General features: G+C 43.8%; 1 protein-coding gene across 4 annotated transcripts in view; it reads left to right on the plus strand.

The window, feature by feature from the left end:
• LOC135523907 (SRC kinase signaling inhibitor 1-like) overlaps positions 1 to 21,578 on the plus strand; it is a 39,760-nt gene that overhangs the window by 7,299 nt on the left and 10,883 nt on the right. For all 4 annotated transcript variants that reach the window (XM_064950923.1, XM_064950924.1, XM_064950921.1 and 1 more), the window contains exons 2-8: positions 1,716 to 1,742; positions 10,483 to 10,684; positions 13,643 to 13,772; positions 14,021 to 14,192; positions 17,348 to 18,306; positions 18,431 to 18,520; positions 19,097 to 19,137. In XM_064950923.1, the coding sequence (XP_064806995.1) occupies positions 1,716 to 1,742; positions 10,483 to 10,684; positions 13,643 to 13,772; positions 14,021 to 14,192; positions 17,348 to 18,306; positions 18,431 to 18,520; positions 19,097 to 19,137 (1,621 nt within the window). The remainder of the gene's footprint in view (positions 1 to 1,715; positions 1,743 to 10,482; positions 10,685 to 13,642; positions 13,773 to 14,020; positions 14,193 to 17,347; positions 18,307 to 18,430; positions 18,521 to 19,096; positions 19,138 to 21,578) is intronic.

Genomic DNA, 21,578 nt, shown 5'->3' on the forward strand with positions numbered 1-21,578 from the left:
ACCATTCCTTCCAGTGGCAAACTGTTATCGGGGGAGGGGTCTCAACTTATTGTAGAATACACAAGATGCAATTTTTGAAACTTGGTTTTACATCAGCAGTTTTCCTGTTATTATACAGTATGTCACTTGGTAAATTAGTGTAGTTAGTTAGTCTAGCCAGCTACAGTATCTAAACGTCGTAACTATAGCTTTTAAAACTGCACAAAAATATGTTTAATGTAACGCACACGTATTTGTATATTTTTTGTTAATAAAATACTTTTTAATCCCACCGCTGCGTTAATGTGAGTTAATGTGTAGTGGCTAATTCTATAGCTAATAGGCTATGTGTTTGTAGATTGACTGAGGTGAATGAAGTTACAACAACCAATGTGATAATGGCTGGGATAATTTTTGCTCAATTTTGCTGTTCTCCAAATTGCATTCTAGTGTTTTAACATTGTATAGAAATGCAGTAAATGAGCTTCAACTTTCTTAAGACTTCCCTTCGAACCTCACTTAAACTCAGATCCTGACTAAGAAAAGTATTAGCCAATTCAGGGCCGGCTCTAACCTTTTGGGGGCCCTAAGCGAGATTTGGTTGGTATTTGGCCATGATTGCCACTTTAGAAAATCCTAAATGACCTCAAATTTGTCATTGGTGTTAGCGTAATTGGTGTTACTAATCCTACTGGTGGCATGGTGTTATCATAATGGTAAAAATATTTAAGGTCATTAAGCTGCCATATTAGTTGATGAAAAGACATACCCCCCCCCCCCAAAGTTAACTTTTCCTCAAATTCCATGCCCAAATGCCACTGCAATTTAAGAACGACCCAGTTGTTTAGATTAGTGATAAACTAGCCAGCTATCATCCCCAATTTAGACTAACCTAAAAAGTATAGTGTACTTGACACCCTGGCACAAGGCCTTCATAATGTTGTGACTGTTTCATGGTTATAGCCTACCATTGACACTGTGACGCAAGTACTCTACACACAGTTACAATAGCCAAATACATACTAATAGATTCAATGAACTTTGCCCTCTGTGTTGGAGGCTGCCCAAATTCCCTTAAAAAGCCAAGCTTCTTCAATCCAGTGTCTGTGTATTACTTTAATCCGCTCCTGAATTTGAGCCAGCTAATTGTGTGAATGGTAGGCAGTCAGTTGAATTGCTAGCTAGCTGGTGTGGGTGTATTATTGGTATGGGTGTCTGGTGTAGTGTCTGGTAAACATTTGATTAATTGTTCGGAAGCAATTACAAGCAATTAAAAGGCTATTATGATGGCACTGAAGGACATTGGAAATGAATCTGCGCTATCATCACAATAATTAGCCCCTCACTTTCGGACTGGATCTGATGGAGAGAAAAATATGATGATATTTTATACCTCTCCTTTTTTAGTCTTCAGAAAGACTTAAACTTCTCCCTCTCTCTACACCGATGAAGTATACTTTCAAACCTTCCCAACTTTATTTGTCACAGCTACGTTATCTCTGAAACGTCTGACTGGCAGCGGATAGATGGATCTTTCTCACTCACTCCGCCCTTTCCTCCATCTCACACATTTCTCCCCATCCAACTCTCTCTCTGACAAACTGTTGTCCGGCTTAATGGATGGAAACATATCTAACTCTTTTTCTTTCTTTCTTTCTTTCTTTCTTTCTTTCTTTCTTTCTTTCTTTCTTTCTTTCTTTCTTTCTTTCTTTCTTTCTTTCTTTCTCTCCCCCTAGCAACAGCCAAACTACTGGAGCTTCAAGGTCAGTTTGTGTTTTAATGTGAATCTATGTCACTGTCTCTGTGGATTGGTCTAGAATGGGATAATCTGTGTGTGCATCTTTGTGCTTCTCTTATCTCAATGTGAGTGTTGTAGTGTTGGCACACTCTACTGAGACGTATGACTGGTGTTGGAGTACATCTGCTGCTGTGTTTTGAGTCCCTCATAAAGGGCCAAATCCTAACTTGATATTCATTTGCTGAAATTGCTCATCTCGCAAATCATGCATTGATGTCGATGGGAGATTTGTGCGAAAAGTAACTTGTGCCTGGAACTCAAGTTAGGATTTGGGCCAAAGAGAATTACAAAAGCAGACATCCTTGAATAACCCTAATCAATATGTAATATTTTATATAAAAATATATGTAATACGTAAATAATTTGCCTGATTTGCAAAATGTTGGGGTTACATTCCATTGCTTATAAATCACCATGGCTGTAGAACAGTTCTGTCTACAAGGTTTAGGTACTCTTAGTGGACACAAATCGCATTTCTGGCCCAATATGGCTGCCGTGCATCACCCAGGTGGGCACTGTGTATTGCTTCCCCCATATTCTGGAATGTCACTATGTAAAGCTGATACAGATCATGCGGAATGGAAGGGCTACTGATTCTGTTGCCTCATCAGATAAGGCCCTATCATATGGAGGGGGCAAGTGACGCTACAATACATATGTGACCAACCGCCTCAATTTGGTCTTATGTAGCAACATTTTAAATTTAGTTTTTTTACATTGGATAAAAGTATAGACTAAGAGCTACAAAATGGTATATCATACACTGCAGTTGATGAACAATGGGAAAGTAATTCTGCTTTGAAAGTTGATCAACTTGCAGCCCCACTTTGAGAAAATGGCCCTCGAATATTTTGGTACACCTACTGGATAACGATTCTTTGTCTACACCTATTCAGCATTGTTCACACCCTCACATGTGAGGCCATGTGCTAAACATCCAGGTAAAAATACACTTTATCTTGTTCTTCACATTACCATCTCTGGTAGACACACACTATTTTGAATGAAATCTAAGTGGTACAAGATACAGAAGGTGTAACTGTACAGTCAAATAGTTACTTGCAAAGTTGCATAGTATAGCAATATCAAAAATAGAAAGTGTTCAGATAAAATAGTTTATAATTATTAGATGCTTACCCAGACACACCTGTCTAAATTGATGGGTCATGTGAAAGAAATACTATAGATGGGTTGTTATTGAAAGACAACAGATGGCCGTAATCACCCCCAGACACACCTGGCTAACTTGACGGGTCATGTAATCATCTGGTGAAGTGGAGTCTTTTGTTTAGACATGTAACTAGCTAGCTAGCTAAACAATGAACTATAATTCCAACCCATAGCTGTAGTATGAATCTGCATGTAGCTAAAGCTAACCAACTAGGTTCAATGTTAGCTACCTAGCTAACATTAAGCTATAACTATCAATGCAAATGGCTTTCCGAGATACACGTAACATTAGCTAGCGAGCCAGCAAGCTAACGTTTGCTAGCTAGCTTAACTTGCAATGAAAACAACTTTCTGACAAAATGTGTTAAGGCACATGAAAGTTCACGTGTTCCAGTAGGCATTTCTGCCCAAAAACGCATCTTGATAAAAAAAAATAAATGAAAACACATTACGTTCAAATGCCAATCCTGTGAAGTAGTGACGTGTGACATATGCCTTGCTTCTTGAAACAGGTCACATATGAATAATTCCCTATGACAGAGATCTGACTGCTGTGTGTTGCTGACAAAAGAACAAAGCAGGAGAGGAGAAGAGAGGAAAGAACAAGGGATGGCAGGATGTTTGAAGCCCATGTTTTTCCTACTACAAGTTTCTACATTTGCCAGAAGGGCCGAGTTGATGGTTTCAGAATGAATGGATGACCAACAAAAGTTTACAGTGTAGGATGGTACTGTCAGGTATCTGTGTAGCATCTACACAGAAGCCTTCTACACACATTCCATTAGCGTAACAATCTCTCCACTGTATTTCCATTGTAAATGTACAGAATATTTCATAATTTAGTCACAAATGCGCATTTCCTATTTGGATTTACAATCCCTGCTTTATCAACTTGCATGTCATACAATACATCCCTCACAATTACATAGCTGGTGGTTTCCTCATATGCCAGCAGTCCATTTCCCTCTTATCTCGTTCAATGTCACACACACTAGCTTTATTGAATCCCATGTTTGCTGTTGGCTCCCAGCTCTAACGGGATTGGTTATCACTCGTCTTCCCTTCCTCTCGGGGAGTCGGGTAGTCTGCTGCTCTGCTCTGCTCTCACTATTCTGCAGCGGTGCTCTTCGCTCGCTGTGTGTCTGTGTGTGTGTTTGCGTCTCAATGTGTGTTGATGTGTGTGTTTGTAACATTCCCATGCTGGTCTCTTTTGATGTTTCATTGGCTTGCTTACACTCCACAATGAGCATGTGCACGCGCAAACAAACACACCCTGCGGATTATCATACAAACATGCCTACATTCACATGGAAGAGCATGGATGGACCCATACTGTAAATACACACACACATCAACACCTGGAAAATAAAACTCCTTCTCAAATTCTCCCACATGCTCCGACAAGACGGTGGGATTGTCTGTCCGTCTGTTTAAACTACTCTCCATAGGGAAGGCCCTGCCGTGCATTCAAATGCTTGCAGTGCCCTCTCTCCACCTCTTGACTGCGAAGACTGCTAGGCAGCAACAGAGGAATGGAGGACTGTATAATTCCCTCCCTCTTTGCAAATCTAAGCCTCGCTAATAGAAACGTTAGTACTGTCGTCTGCACCTCATAGGCCTCTGTCTGTCTGGAGCGGGGAAATAATCGGAGTCCATTGTCTCCTCTCCTCAACCTTACTGCCGAATCAGGCTAGGAAGTCTATATACTATAGTTGAGGTGCTTTCCAAATGGCACCCTATTCCCTACATAGTGCATTCCTTTTGACCAGAGTCCTATGGGCCCTGGTCAAAAGTAGTGCACTACAAAGGGAATAACATAAGCTTAGAACCACATAAAGGCTCCTATTCAGTGACACTATCTGTATTCACATGTACAATGAGTCATTCATCAGATCCAGGGGAAGTAATCATGTGTCCTAAAGTACATGGATTCCTTGAGCTCGACTCCTTTCATCCAGAGCTGTTCACCAAAGAAAATGGATTCAATGCAGGAGCTATTGTTAGGTATTCTGTAAGTGGCTTTCAAGCTAGCACATTTGGTTCCTTGGAAGTTGTGGGAACATATGTTTTTGGTTTCACATTGGTTGTGGGAACAAAGTCATACATTCCTTGATCGGTAAAACGGAACATTTTTAAATGTTCTGAGAACACATGAAAGTGTTGCCTGTTCTGGGAAAAGTGTATTTTTAGGTTGCAGGGAGGTTCTGAGAACGTTTTACTCTGGTCCCTTTAAAGTTTTCTTGGGTGGTTTTTATTAAAGCTCTGAGAATGGAAATAATAGGTTATTTGGAGGTTTTTCATAACTTCCTTAAACTTTCACTCTATGTTTCAATAAGACTGGACTGTTAATGACATTGCTAGCTTATTTTGGACACATAAAAAAAAAATCCAAGCACAAATTGGACACATGAAAATGAATTCCCTTAGGCATTCATTTTTTATTGTGAAATGGCATCAGTGAGATTCAAACCTATAATCTTCTGTTCTCTATCCATGAAATTCGCCCACTGCGCCACCAGGATGGAGCCAGCATGCCATGTTTCTTTTACGCATACAAAGCTGTTCATTTTAGTCAAACATACTCCATTTCAAAGGAAACAAGCAATCATTAAGATCAGGTGTGGCCGATTAGTGGGCCAACACGCCTGAAAACACTTAACAAGATAGAGGATAGAGAGAGTTTTGTTGATGCTGAGAACAGAATTGATGTTTTTCAAAGAACATTCTTATAACATTCTCTGAACGTTACTAAAGATTTTTGAGGTTTTTATGGAACGTTTTCCTAACGTTTTTAATAGAACCATGAGGAAACCTGTAGGTAATGTTTTGCCGAAGTACTGGAATTCCCACAGAAGAACATTGTTTCGTAAAGTTCTTGGAACAATTTGAGAACATTCCAAATATCAAAACAATTGGAGAATGTTGCTAGAAGATTACCAACATTTAAATGAAATGTATGTTTTAACTTTTAGGAAATGTTCTGTTAAAGTAAAGACATACCAAAACATTTATGATTTTTTGACAAGTTCCGTAAATGTCCTGAGAATGTTCCAATGCCAAGCAATTATCCTGCTGCAATATTCACAGAAAGTTGTGAGAGGATGTATGCAAAATAAACATAGGACAACCATGCTCTCACCAAGCACTGACAAAGAAATGTTCTCAGGACGTTATGGAATACCTAGGATAGGATAAAGCAATCCTTCTCACCCCCCCCCCCCCCTTAAATGATTTAGATGCACTATTGTAAAGTGGCTGTTCCACTGATGTCAGAAGGTGAATTCACCAATTTGTAAGTCGCTCTGGATAAGAGCGTCTGCTAAATGACTTAAATGTAATGTAAATGTAATAGCTGGGTTAGCAAAGAAGCACAGTTGAACACACACACACACACACACACACACACACACACACACACACACACACACACACACACACACACACACACACACACACACACACACACACACACACACACACACACACACACACACACACACACACACAAACAAACAAACAAACAAACAAACCAATAGCAATAGCAACAACAAAAACGCTGTTTCACGTAGACAAAAGTAGATATCTCAGAGAATGGCCTGAATGGTGTTTTTTACAGCCCTAAAAGGCTTAGATTGCCAGCGGCTGCCATGTTTCCCCCAGCGACTGCCTTATGCTGTGGCACGTGGTCAGAATCACTTATCAAAGTGCTTGACTATGATCCGCCAAGACAAAGACAATGTTTGGTGCTTAAATTAATAATTTAATGAAAACTTATTAAGGACTTCTTTTACACTGGAGATGCAAAATAAAAATCTTGTTATGTAACTGTAATTAGATAAATGTTATATGAGAAGAGATCGGCTTTATGTATACAATTTTTGCACAAGGAGTGGTTATCAGGGAAAATGTATGTATTCTTTAAGAATGTAGTTTCGTAAAAGTTGTCAAAAGTCTAAATAGTAAAATCATGAACGAAACGACATCAGTAGTACTTTAACATATTTTTACTTAAGTACTTTACACCACTGCATTGTACATCATATGATTCGATTGTGCAGGTCAAACCTGTGCTCATAGCCCAAGGACACTGAGGTCAAAGACTAGCCTAACTCCAAAGCATACACTACTTTGCTTTATTGTCCATTACAACACTATTTCTATGGCTTTTCAATGAACATCTTCTTCAAGGCTTTGTATTCAGTTCAGTTAAGCAACTTCCCACTGACATCAATGCATGGCTAAGTGAAAATGTGACTTCAGTTGTCGTTAGGATTTGTCGCATCAGGATGTCCATTGAGTGACTCCTTGGTATTCACTTTTAGGTAGTTGTATAGATGGTACTCATCCCCCAATTACAGAGCTCACTGGAACGGTATGCCAGGACTGCATGGTGCTAATGCCCATCAAATAGGAGGGGGTTGACCGAGTTCCACAGGGGGGGGGACCAGGGGTGGGGAAGGGGTTCAGGGGGCGTGGGTGGCACAGCTGTGCACAGCTGCCTTGTCAATCATCATTGATCTGAGAAAATCCACTTTGACAAAGCCAGCCAATCGGTGGTGAGAAATCTGTGATGAGGTAGTGGCATTTGGATAGACAGGACTTAGGGGAACAGTAATATAGTGAGTTTAAGGATGGTCAAACAGACCAAGGGCAATGTAACTAGACAGCAGTACATGAAAGACGAGAGAGACATAGACAGAGAGAGAGAGACAGAGAAAGGGGGAGGGAGAGAGAGAGAGAGACAGAGAAAGAGAGAGGGGTAGGGAGAGAGAGAGAGAGGGGTAGGGAGAGAGAGAGAGCGAGACAGAGAGAGAGGGGGGGGGAGATGACTAAGGCATCATCTGCACAGATAATACCAACGTGATGACATTCTGGTAGAGACGTGAGGCAGTAGAGACACAGTAAAGTGAATGATAGAGACCTAGGATTGTGAATAAATTGTTTTAGCCAGTTGACAGTTGGAGACATACAGTATAGTCATTCAGAGACCCGCAATAAAGGACCAAGATGCTGAACATAGAGGTAAGAAATGAATGTGCAAATGAGTGACACTTTCTCGCTGCTAAACTTATCAGTAAACTTGTTGCCTGTTACTTGACAAATGATTGATTTCCAGTTATACTGATTATGTGGATGTCCAGTGTCATAGATTGTATTGTTTTGGTATTTTCTCCTCACAATGTAAGAGTGATCCATCTGCACAGTTCTTATTGACACAGATAACACTGACCGCATGATATTTGATGCAATATAGTCTTTGTATTTTCAGTAATAAAAGAAATGGCTTTATAAAAGCCCATGACATCTCCAGTGAAGATTGCAGAGCCTTAGCAGGAGTCAGGAGAGAGAAGCACTGTCATAAACCAAGGGCAAATCCATTAGATAGAATGGCCTTATAAGACATAGATGAGGTCATGGGGTAACAGGACACACTAGTTCTTCTCCAGCAGTCATAATGGCTGTTGACATAATGACGTAACACTGTCACAACAGATCATAACAGTTTCCGACAACCAAACTGACTTATAACGGTCTGACAGGAATCAGTTGTTATTTATTCATTGGAGGAGACCTTTATTAGAGTATCTATCAAAGTTTGATTGCATAGGTAGAAACTTGTTTATGATTGTCGAGGGCAAGGGTGAAATTGGGAGAAAAAAATCTCTCGAGGAATTCACTACTGCGAAATCTCCAGGCATCCCCCCCCAAAACATTTTTTGTATTTCCCCTGAGATTTTCACTTTTGAAACCACATTCCCAGGTGTTCCTCCCCGATTCCTCCCCTCTCCTCCCTCGGATTGTGTTGTGGAAGAGGATGGTTGTGTAGAGGTTTATTGACCGTTATCCCAGTGAAAATGTCAGCTCGTAATGTAGACAGACGCGGCGGGAATAAAACGTGGGCATACAGAGTGCAGCCAAGCTTGTCCTCTGGTTCCCAGGAACACCTGGAGAGAAGGCCTGCCCTCTGAGCCTCTCCACAGCTGCTGCTTTCACACTGAAATGAGAACTAATTAGGAAAGCGTGGAGCGGAAGTCAACCACCATATTGTGCTTTACGCCTTTTCCTCTCGTTCTTTGTTTGTCTCCCTCACTTGGGCTCAACATCAAGTGGCTATTGCGCTCTTATGGGCCCGCACACAAACACCTGCATAAACACTTGCACATGCTTATTTGCTACACATTCAAACTCTCTCTCCGTCTCTCGCCTTCGCTCCTCCCTTGCTGTATGTTTCCAGTCCCAGTCTCAGGCTTCCTCCCTCTGCCCTTCTCTCTTTCTCTCTCTCTCTCTCTCTCTCTCTCTCTGTCTCTCTCTCTCGCTCTCCTCTCACTTTCTCCCCTGCTCCCTACTTCCTCTCTACAGCTGACTAACCACAAACTTTGTAATTCCCTTGTGCCACCAACTTCTTTGCTCAACAGCTTGATGCTTGTGGGATGTTAGAAGCAGAAGGTGCACTGCTTCTGGCTCACACACATGCCATACATCTCAACACAAATGAAGGGCACCAACTTGCAACCTGTCATCCTACTCAATTCATGACAGAAGTGTGTGTTTGTGTGTGCAAGCGTGTGTGTGTGTGTGTCCATCTTCACCTACAGTGTGTGTTTCTGTATGTGCATGTATTTGTGTGTGTGTGCGCGCATTTGCATGTGTGTGTTTGTATGTATTTGCGTGTGTATGTGTGAGTATACCCCCATGTACAGCTTGGGTGTGCCTATTGCTGGCACAACAAATCAAAGCGAGCCCAACTGTGGTGGTTGGGAAGACAACAAATGCATAAGTGAATGTGAGCAGTGTTCACAGAGAACTGTCAGAGCCCATTAGTGTAGTCTTTGGGCTGGAAAATGTCTGTCCGTAGGGATTCATTATAAACAACCTGCTCTAGCGACTCCTGCAATGCGCTGCTGTAACGAGAGGTCCATTTCCTCGTATTTCCTCACTGCTTCATCTTCCCTCCGTGGTTAAAATTGGGCAGGTGAAGTTTTTTTTTAAAGTTTTTAGTTTATTTCACCTTTATTTAATCAGGTAAGCTAGTTGAGAACAAGTTCTGAATTCTGAAGCCTTAGCTTTGTTCGTTAGTGTTCTTTTGGTTCCTCTAATTCTCTGTGGAGTTGATACTGGTGAATCTGGCATTAAACACTCAAGACCACATGATTTACATAGCATTAATAATATATATTTATATACACGTCAATAGATTTTCTGGAATCTTTGTAAGATATGTTTCTTGCAACCGTTTTGGTGGCTGCTGCGTCGTTGTGTTTTATGCAGTTGTCTCATCCTGAGGAAACTGCTATGCTGTTTTGTCTCTCTGTCTGGGATTCTTGTGTTGTGTCTGGTGGTTTTATCTCGTGTTATTGGTTGTCTTTCTTGCAGTGGTTCTGTTGTCTTGTCTGTGTTTTTGTGGTTGACTTTTTTTGCAGTGGTTGTGTTGTTTTGTGTGTGGTGATTTAACTGCAGCTGTGTGACTTTGCTGTTGTGTTTTTTATGTTTTGCCGTTTTGATTGTATCAATCTGTCTCTCCCTCTATCCCATAGGCCCGCACCCCCCGTGCGATCCGGCCCAACCCCAACCAGACGGCTCTAGCCGACCAAGCCAGCAGAGTATCCTTTGCCTCGGCTGAGAGTCTGGAAACCATGTCTGAGGCCGAAGTTCCCATCGGGTTCAACCGCATGAACCGCCTCCGCCAGAGCCTGCCCCTGGCGCGCTCATCCAGCCAGGCCAAGCTCCGCGCGCCAGGTCCGAACAACCATGGTCATATCAGGGTCATTTCACGGTCATATCAACCACAGTCGTAACAACCATCTGTGCCATCTTTGTGGTTGCAGATTCGCTAGCTCTCAAGGGAGTTCTATTCGTATTCATGAGAGGCATCGGGATCACATTCTCAATATTTGGCTAATTACAGATCTAAATGTGTACGTGATTCTATTTCGAATGAGTCACAGATTCATTTTGAAAAAGCCCCGGCGTTCAGGTGAGATTAGTATCTCTGTCCTCTGTCCTGTGTGTAGAAGATCCGTGTGTGAGTGTTGGCGTGAACAATCGGGTCCCAAATTATTGTCACCCTTGACAAAGATGAGCAAAGTGTACTGCATGAAATAAAAGTTGGTTGTATATTTTGTATAAATATATTGTATGTATTGTATGCTCAGAAAAATTGGGGAATGATATTATTTGATACTGATAATAATTGCTCAAAGAGAGATATTTTGTTGAACAAGTAATATTGTTTTTTCTCTAAAAGACAAGGGTAAAAGTTATTGTCACCCCTCTTTTCACTACCTTTCAATTCCTCACTTTGCGAGGATAATGGCCCTGAGACTTTATGACTTGATTGGAGAACACATTGGGAGGGATATTAGAACATTCCTCCATACAGAATCTTTCCAGATCCTTGATGTCATTCGCCTGCGCTTATGGACAACCCTCTTCAATTCAAACCACAGCTTTTCAATGTGATTCAATTCCGAAGACTGGCAAAATGTTGATTTTGCGGTCAAATAGCCATTTATTTGTGGATTTTGATATGTGCTTGGGGTTATTGTCTTGCTGGAAGATCCACTTGCGGCAAAGTTTCAGCCTGGCAGAGGCAACCAGGTTTTTGTCTAAAATGTCCTTGTACTGGGTAAAGTTATTAATGCCATTGGCCTTAAGAAGGGCACCAGGACCAGTGGAAGCAAAATAGCCCCATAACATCAAAGAACCACCATGATATTTTACAGTAAATGTTGGTACAGTGCATTCGAAAAGTATACAGACCCCTTCACCTTTTCCACATTTCGTTACGTTACAGCCTTATTCTAAATAGATTAGATCAATCTACAAACAATACCCAATAACAACAAAGCAAAAACTGTTTTTTAGAAATGTTTGCAGATTTATAAAAATGTCTATAAAATAAATATCACATTTACATAAGTACTCTTTACTCAGTACTTTGTTCGCGCACCTTTGACAGCTGTAACCTCGGCACACCTCTATTTGGGGAGTTTCTCCCATTATTCTCTAGAGATCCTTTCAAACTCTGTCAAGTTGGATGAGGAGTGTCGCTGCACAGCTATTTCCAGGTCTCTCCAGAGATGTTCGATCAGATTCAAGTCCGGGCTCTGGCTGAGCCACTCAAAGACATTGAGATTTGCCCCAAAGCCACTCCAGCGTTGTCTTGGCTGTGTGCTTAGGTTTGTTGTCTTGTTTGAAGGTGAACTTTTGCCCCAGTCTGAGGTACTGCACGCTCTGGAGCAGGTTTTCATCAAGGATCTCTCTGTACTTTGCTCCATTCATCTTTCCCTCGATCCTGACTAGTCTCCCAGTCCCTGCTGCTGAAAAACATTTCCACAGCATGATGCTGCAACCAAAATGCTTCACAATAGGGATTGTATTGACCAGGTGATGAACGGTGCCTGGTTTCCTCCAGACGTGATGCTTGGCATTCAGGCCAAGGAGTTCAATCTTGGTAATATCAAGACCAGAGAATCCTTTGGCAAACTTCAAGCGGGCTGTCATTTGCCTTTTTTTGATGACTGGCTTCTGTCTGCCACTCTACCATAAAGGCCTGATTGGTAGAGGTTCTCCCATCTTCACAGAGGAACTGTGGACCTTTGTCAGAGTGACCATCGGGTTCTTGGTTAACTCCCTGACCAAGGCCCTTCTTCTCCGATTGCTCAGTTTGGCCAGCTCTAGGAAGAGTCTTGGTGGTTCCAAACTTCTTCCATGTAAGAATGATGGAGGCCACTGTGTTCTTTGGGACCTTCAATACTGCAGACATGTTTCTGTTCCTTGACACAATTCTGTCTCGGAGCTCTACGGACAATACCTTTGACCTCATGGCTTGGTTTTTGCTCTGACATGCGCTGTCAACTGTCGGACCTTATATGAACCGGCGTGTGCCTTTCCAAATCATGTCCAATCAATTGAATTTACCACAAGTGGACTCCAATCAAGTTGTAGAAACATCTTAAGGAAGATCAATGGAAACAGGATGTACCTGAGCTCCATTTTTTGTCTCATAACAAAGGGTCTGAATACTTACCTGTATGTAAATAGGGTATATCTGTTCCTTGCTAACATTTCTAAAAACCAGTTTTCGCTTTGTCATTATGGAGTATTGTGTGTGGATCGATGACGAAAACATATGATTTAAATCCATTTTAGAATGAGCTGTAATGTAACAAAATGTGGAAAAAGTGAAGGTGTCTGAATACTTTCCCAACACACTGTTTGTGATTCTTTTCTGCATATGTATATTTTTTTCCACAGATGTGCATGTCCAAAGAGTTCTATTTTCATGTCATCCAACAAATGTAAACGCCTGGAGTTTGGTAAACGGCATTGGCACTTGGATTGAAAAGGGTGCTATGGTCAGATGACTGGAAAATAGACAGTAGCTCTTTGGCCGTGCACGTGCCACGGGTTTTGCTTCGAAAGAAGGATGCATATGCAGAAAAGAACCAGCTGTGACACATTCCTACTGTAAAATATGGTGGTGGATCTTTGATGTTATTGGGTTATTTTGCTGCCACTGGTCCTGGGGCCCTTGTTACGGTCAACGGCATCATGAACTTTACCAAGGACATCTTAGCCAAAAATGTTGGACCTGACTGTACAGCATGTGCATGTGTTTGTTGAGTCACTACAGTCAAATGACACTCCCCTCCCCTCTCCTCTCCTCCTGACTCCCTTCATCCTCCCCCTTAGGCATTCTCTTCCTCCAGCTGGGGGAGGAGATGAGGAGGGTGCACCTGACCCACGAGCTGACCAGCCTGGAGACCCTGAGGGCCCTCATCGTCCACATGTTCCCCCAGAGGCTCACCATGGCAATGCTCAGGTGGCTTTATCACACTCTACTAGAATGCCTAGCTATAAAGGCCACATAACACTGTCATAACAACTTACTTTACAACAACAACAAAAATACTCTTTCTCAGCTAATATCAGATTCATTAGCTGATAAGATGCAGATGATCCATGTGAATTGAAACAAAAACTTTTTTTTTTTTTTTTAATGATGCAATTAAATTGTAAACGGAAGGTAATACGGAGGTCAAATGCTCAGGTGTCCATGCCCATGTTCAGGTGCCCCAGCACGGCCCTGCTCATCAAGGATGAGGCCCGTAACGTCTTCTATGAGCTGGAGGACCCACGAGACGTCCAGGACCGCTGTGTCATCAAGATCTACTGCAAGGAGCCTGTCTACGGCAGCTACCCCAGTCACCACAACCCACACCTGGCCAACGGAGACCTCCGGGTGAGAGTAGAATGGGGGTATTGGTGTCTGTCTGTCTGTCAGTCAGTTTCTCTGTCTCTCTGTCCTATCCATCTGTATGTGTGGGCGTTGCTCGCCGTCAGGAGCGGTGGTCACTAAAGCTCTCTACAGAATTGAGTACAAATACTGAGCCAAGTACTCCATGGCCCTAAATACCATTATATTTGTAGTTACTCATGCTGTTCTGACATTGATAGGATGTTGTTCACAAATGGGGAAAAAGGATCGTCATTATGTAACCTACTGGAGCACAAATTAAACTCAGCCAGTCTCTATTAAATGAGTCCGCATGAACAAGCAATATGCTAGTACAATAGTAGCACCACTGTTGCTGTTCTTGAATCCATGCCAACCTGTTTCCCTCCAAGGCAAAAAAATGTCTGTTTGCTGACTGATAATGTTGTGTAATGTTGTACATACACAGCTGTTCTCAAATGGTGGGTCGGCTAGAGACACGACTCTGTGTATTTAATGGGACACTACAAAGTGTGATTTGAGAACTGCAAGTTCCTCAGTGTCCACATCACTAAGAACCTATCATGATCCAAACACACCAACACAGTCGGGAAGAGGGTACGACAACACCTCTTCAATCGCAGGAGGTTAAAAAGATTTGTCATGTGCCATCAGATCCTCAGAAAGTTCTACAGCTGCACCGTTGAGAGCATCTTGACTGGCTGCATCACCGCTTGGTATGGCAACTGCTCGGCATCCGATCTCAAGTCGCTACACAGGGTGGTGAGTACGGCCCAGTACATCACTGGGGCTGAACTCCCCGCCATCCAGGACCTCAATACCAGGCGGTGTCAGAGGAAGGCCATAAAAATGTTCAAAGACTCCAGCCGCCCAAGTCATAGACTGTTCTCTCTGCTACCGGATGGCAAGCGATACCGGAGCACCAAGTCTGTGACCAAAAGGCACCTGAACAGCTTCTACTAAGACTGCTGAGCAGTTAATTAAATGGATACCCGGACAATTTACTTTGACCCCCTTTACTGTTTACTGTTTACTTTACCTTAATTGTTTTGCGCTGACTCCCTTGCACTGGCTCTATGCACACCCACTAGACTATACCCATACAACCAGCTCGAACCACTGCACATTGACAAGGTACTGGTGCTCCTTGTAAATTGCCTCGTTATTGTTTATATTGTGTCACTATTTCCGATTTTACTTAGCAAAAGTACTATAATTTGACTTACTTTTTAACTGCACTGTTGGGAATGGAATTATTAGTAAGCATTTCAGTGGAAAGTTTACACTGTTGTATTCGGTGCACGTGACCAATAACATTGGATTTGCTTTGGGTTTTGGTGGACGACAACCCAAATACATGTACATTGGGAAACGTTGGCATACACAGTATAGAACTGGCATTGTGTCACTCTGGACAGAGAGGAAAAGAAGGAGAAAATAAGACGATAGAAAGTGAGAATATGAGAGGGGGGAAGAGAGGGGAGAGAAAGAGAGCGATTTTCCCACTTCTGCCACTTCCACTCATGTCAATCAACCACCCTAGGGAGCCCGTGTGCATGTGCATCTGTGTAGTGTGTGTGTTTGTGTCTGTGTGCCTGTGTTTGTGTGTCTGTTTGTGTGTCTGTGTGTCTGTCTGTGTGTGTGTGTGTGAATTGCATCTGCCCTGTGTGCTTTGGAGGTCAACTATCCCATCTCCCCCGACCACCCTAACGCATCACCCTAACGCACATTGCAACCACCCTAACGCACAATACAGCTCACCACAACTCAGCTCTGAATTCTCCCTTGCGTTTCATGGCTTTATCAAGCGACTTGGTTTACCTTGGGTTTTATGTGCTGGAGGATAGGAGGAATCTGAGAGATAGGAGCTGAGGTACAGAGGTGAGTAAAGGGGACATTAGACAGCCGAGCAGAGATTACTATCTGATAGCAGACCGTAAACCATGTCTGGGACCACCGAGTAGCACTGCCCTGAGACAGGGAGGATGGAAGGACGGACAAATGGATGGACGACATGGCTTAGTGGAGATTGACTGGCATGTTGGTTATGAGGTGACAGGCTAGAGTAGTGGGAGGAGATACAGCGACAGTGTGATCTGCTGTGATCTATGACGGACATTCTGTATGACAGTGGGGCTTGGGGATCTAGTGTGAGATGTGGTGGTGGTCAGCCCCTGCCTAGTCATTCACGTCTAGTGGGATTATTTTCCTGTAGATATAAAGGCAGTTGCTAAGATACAGGACGGAGATGGTGGAGATGAAGGCGCTCCAGTCATTACTCCAGTGTGTGTGTAGAATCCATTGGGGGTTGTATTGTCAGGGAGGTTATTATACAGCATGTATATACACTCAGTCATCCGTTTATTAGGTATACCCATCTAGTACCAAGTCAGACACCCCTTTGCCTCCAGAACAGCCTTAATTCTTCGGGAATGGAACCCTTTCTCAATTGGTATCAAGTTACCCAATGTGTGCCATGAAAACATTTCCCACACCAATACACGACAGCCTGTACCATTGACATCAGGCATAATGGGGCCATGGACTCATACTGCTTACGCCAAATCCTGACTCTGCCGTCAGCGTGACGCAACAGGAACCGGGATTCATCGGATCAGGCGATGTTTGGTGATCGTGGTCTCACTGGAGCCGCTTCTTCTTGTTCTTAGCTGATAGGAGTGGAACCTGGTGTGGTTGTCTACTGCAATAACCCATCCATGACAAGGGCCGACGAGTTGGGCGTTCTGAGATGCATTTCTGCACACCACTGTTGTACTGCATCGTTATTTGCCTGTTTGTGGCCCGCCTGCTGGCTTGCACGATTCTTGCCGTTCTCCTTCGAGCCCTCCTCAATGAGCTGTTTTCGCCCACAGGACTGCCGCTGACTGGATGTTTTTTGTTTGTCACGTCCTTCTCGATAAACCCTAGACAATGCCATGCATGAAAAGCCCAGGAGGCCGGTCTTTGATGTGCAATCTTTAAATCACCTGTAATATTGTGTACTATCTGCTCTATTGTACTCTATTCTCTTGTACCTTAACCTGTTCTATTCTATTCTACATCACTCTGTTCTGCTTCTGCTCTAACATCTTATTTTACACTCTATTCCATCGTGAATGTTGCTGTTTATTTCTATCCTTCCTCTCTTCCTCTGGTGACAGAGGGATATGGTATACACGCCCCAGCAGGATTCCCCGCCCAACCGTCGCCTCAGCAACGCCCCTGCCTCCTCTGCCTCTGCCCCCTCCGGCTCGCCGTCCCGCATCCGTCTCCTCTACAGTGGGGGCCGCCCATCCTCTTACGCTGGGCAACCTCACCCCCAGCATCATCCCCAAACCCACTCCCTCCCCCACCCCCACCACTCCTCGCCAGGTGGCCAGAGTGCGGCCCACCACCAGCATCACCCCCAGCAGCTCCACCACCAGCCCCAGCTACAGCACCATGCCCAGGCAGGTTTCTCCCCCAGTGCCATCCTGGAGCGTAGGGATGTTAAGCCCGATGAGGAGGTCCACGGCACTGGCTCCAGGAGCATAGTGCTCCTGCGGGGCGATGCAGGGGGGATCTATGCTGACCCCTATTCCCTGGGCCAGGAAGGAGGCCGCCTCAGCCTGGCGGGCCCCCACTCATCTCTACCTCCGAGAGGGGATGCCTACGGCTCTCTCTACCGGCGCGGAGGAGGCGGAGGGGCCGGAGGAGGGCTGGGACCCGGCTCCGTGCGCTCCCTCACTTCCTATTCGGCAGCGGCTCTGCAAGGAGAGCTGATGGACAGTGGTGTCCTCTACAGGCCTGGAGGCCCACTGTATAATGATGCAGCCTACGCCGCGTCCATGTTGGCCATGGGCTTCCGGGTGCCACCCCCCTCGTCTCCGCAGAAAATCCCCGACATGAAGGACTCGTATTCAGGCACCATGCCCGGCCGGGGCTCCCCTGCGAGGCAGACCCTGCGGAGGGACTCGGTATCCTCCTCTGTGTTCGGGGAGAGTCCCAAAGCTAGGGGTCAGGGGTCAGGGTTGGGGTCTGATCAACTGTGCTTAATGGCTGGACCTGGAGGGGAGAGCGGTGGTTTCAGTTCAGCACCAGGTTTCAGTTCACCTCTACCAGGCAATGAGACAGAGACCAGGTAAGAGTGCCAGTGTGTGTGTGTGTCTGGTGTGTGTGGTGTGTGCATGTACGTTTTATGTGTCTGTGATGGGTATTTTGTGTGTATCTAAACTGACTCATACCCTATGTTTGTCATCGCAAAGGGGGCGCATGGAGGCCATGGAGAAACAGATAGCCAGTCTGACTGGTCTACTGCAGACTGTTCTGACCAGGGGACCAGAGGCCGAGAGCCCGTGAGACACACACGCAAGCATGCACACATGAACACACACAGGCGCACATGTAACGGTGGGGGACAGTGGAGGAAGCTAAACTGTTAGCAGCACACTGACGTCCGTTTCACGGGTGCCGTGACCTGGATTAGCAGTTGGGCTCAGCTCAACGGCCGGGTCTCACTTGCTGCCTAGCGAGTTTAGAAGGGGTGAGTGTAACGCAGTTAAGAACGTTCCCGTAAGCTCGCTCCACAGCTAGATGGAATGTCCCCGATGGAGGTATCAAATTACATCGTTTTCAACCGCTCAAACGGTTGGTATGTTGGCAAGGAGGACTGTCGTGCGTTGCGAAGCAGAGGATCAATGTTTAAAGCCCGGTATGGGGACACAGACAGTGGAGGAAGATATACTGTTAGCATCACACTGACGTCCATTGCGTGCGCACACACACACACACACACACACACACACACACACACACACACACACACACACACACACACACACACACACACACACACACACACACACACAGTACTTACAGTACATATACAGTACACACAGAGTGGGGACCTAAAGTTATTTTGTCTTCTCCAGGGACAAGATAGAGACGGCCAATGACTGCTCTGAGACAGACAGTAAGTATCAATCAGGGATACCTGAAAACAAATATACATTGACTTTTCATTGTGTCCCATTGACTTGGCAATATAAAGAGTAAGGGTTGGGGTTTCAGAGCATTGCAATATAAAGAGTAAGGGTTAGGGTTGCAGAGCATTGCAATATAAAGAGTAAGGGTTGGGGTTTCAGAGCATTGCAATATAAAGAGTAAGGGTTGGGGTTGCAGAGCATTGCAATATAAAGAGTAAGGGTTAGGGTTGCAGAGCATTGCAATATAAAGAGTAAGGGTTGGGGTTGCAGAGCATTGCATTGCAATATAAAGAGTAAGGGTTAAAGGGATTGCAGAGCATTGCAATATAAAGAGTAAGGGTTAGGGTTGCAGAGTATTGCAATATAAAGAGTAAGGGTTAGGGTTGCAGAGCATTGCAATATAAAGAGTAAGGGTTAAAGAGGTTGCAGAGCATTGCAATATAAAGAGTAAGGGTTGGGATTGCAGAGCATTGCAATATAAAGAGTAAGGGTTAAAGGGATTGCAGAGCATTGCAATATAAAGAGTAAGGGTTAAAGAGGGTTGCAGAGCATTGCAATATAAAGAGTAAGGGTTAAAGGGTTGCAGAGCATTGCAATATAAAGAGTAAGGGTTAGGGTTGCAGAGCATTGCAATATAAAGAGTAAGGGTTGGGGTTGCAGAGCATTGCAATATAAAGAGTAAGGGTTAGGGTTGCAGAGCATTGCAATATAAAGAGTAAGGGTTAGGGTTGCAGAGCATTGCAATATAAAGAGTAAGGGTTAGGGTTGCAGAGCATTGCAATATAAAGAGTAAGGGTTGGGATTGCAGAGCATTGCAATATAAAGAGTAAGGGTTGGGATTGCAGAGCATTGCAATATAAAGAGTAAGGGTTGGGGTTGCAGAGCATTGCAATATAAAGAGTAAGGGTTGGGATTGCAGAGCATTGCAATATAAAGAGTAAGGGTTGGGGTTGCAGAGCATTGCAATATAAAGAGTAAGGGTTGGGGTTGCAGAGCATTGCAATATAAAGAGTAAGGGTTAGGGTTGCAGAGCATTGCAATATAAAGAGTAAGGGTTGGGATTGCAGAGCATTGCAATATAAAGAGTAAGGGTTGGGGTTGCAGAGCATTGCAATATAAAGAGTAAGGGGGTTAGGGCAATTGCAGAGCATTGCAATATAAAGAGTAAGGGTTGGGATTGCAGAGCATTGCAATATAAAGAGTAAGGGTTGGGGTTGCAGAGCATTGCAATATAAAGAGTAAGGGTTGGGGTTGCAGAACATTGCAATATAAAGAGTAAGGGTTAGTGTTGCAGAGCATTGCAATATAAAGAGTAAGGGTTGGGGTTGCAGAGCATTGCAATATAAAGAGTAAGGGTTGGGATTGCAGAGCATTGCAATATAAAGAATAAGGGTTGGGGTTGCAGAGCATTGCAATATAAAGAGTAAGGGTTGGGGTTGCAGAACATTGCAATATAAAGAGTAAGGGTTAGGGTTGCAGAGCATTGCAATATAAAGAGTAAGGGTTGGGGTTGCAGAGCATTGCAATATAAAGAGTAAGGGTTGGGGTTGCAGAGCATTGCAATATAAATAACATGATCCATTGCGTAGAATTGTAAATGTTCTGTAACTGAGCTGCTTACCGTATGTGTATTGCTCACGTGTGACCAATGTGCACAAAGAACCATCAAGTGTGTGTCTGCTTATGCTAGTAATGGGTGCCATGCTTCAATATAAATGTTCTGTTGCAGAGCATTGCAATATAAAGAGTATGGGTTGGGTTGCAGAGCATTGCAATATAAAGAGTAAGGGTTGGGGTTGCAGAGCATTGTGCCTTATTTTAGCTGGACGGTTAAAAAACAAGAAAGGTATCATCTTGTCCGAAGTCGTCATCCTCTTTCCCCTGTGTGTCTCAATGACAGACTGCTTCCCTTATAGTTGGTGTCTCTCGTTTGATGCACTTTTGAGTTTTTGTGAGGATTCTGTTTTTGATTCTCGTGTTCTTTTTGTCTGCGTTCAGTGTCTGGATTCCGGACTGGGCTCATGATAATGTTTCCCAATCCCTACTGTTTCATGCTGGAATATTATTTTGTTTATCTTGTTGTCATCGGTAATGGTATGGTTAGGTTACTTTGTGTGCATATTTGGTTCTTTGGGTAGATCAAGATGTATTTCTACTCCTGATTACCGTTCACACAGACCTACAAAAACAATGGTTATTGCAGGAAGTCGTCTGTGTGAAAGGGGATTTTGTGCTGTCAGATGAAAATAGGCCATTCACCTCACTATCTACGCCCATTCCAGACAGGTGTTAGAAGGTCAGCTATTAGTTAGACAATGAACCTAGAAATACACAGTAACTGTCACATGCCCTCCCCCTAAAACAAGGTGTTCTTCTACAAGGAGTTGTGCCAAGCTCCAATTTCTCTGTCTCCCAGTAGAGGTTAGAA

This window comes from Oncorhynchus masou, chromosome 31 (genome assembly GCF_036934945.1).
Source record: "Oncorhynchus masou masou isolate Uvic2021 chromosome 31, UVic_Omas_1.1, whole genome shotgun sequence".
In the NCBI taxonomy this organism is placed as follows: Eukaryota; Metazoa; Chordata; class Actinopteri; order Salmoniformes; family Salmonidae; genus Oncorhynchus; species Oncorhynchus masou.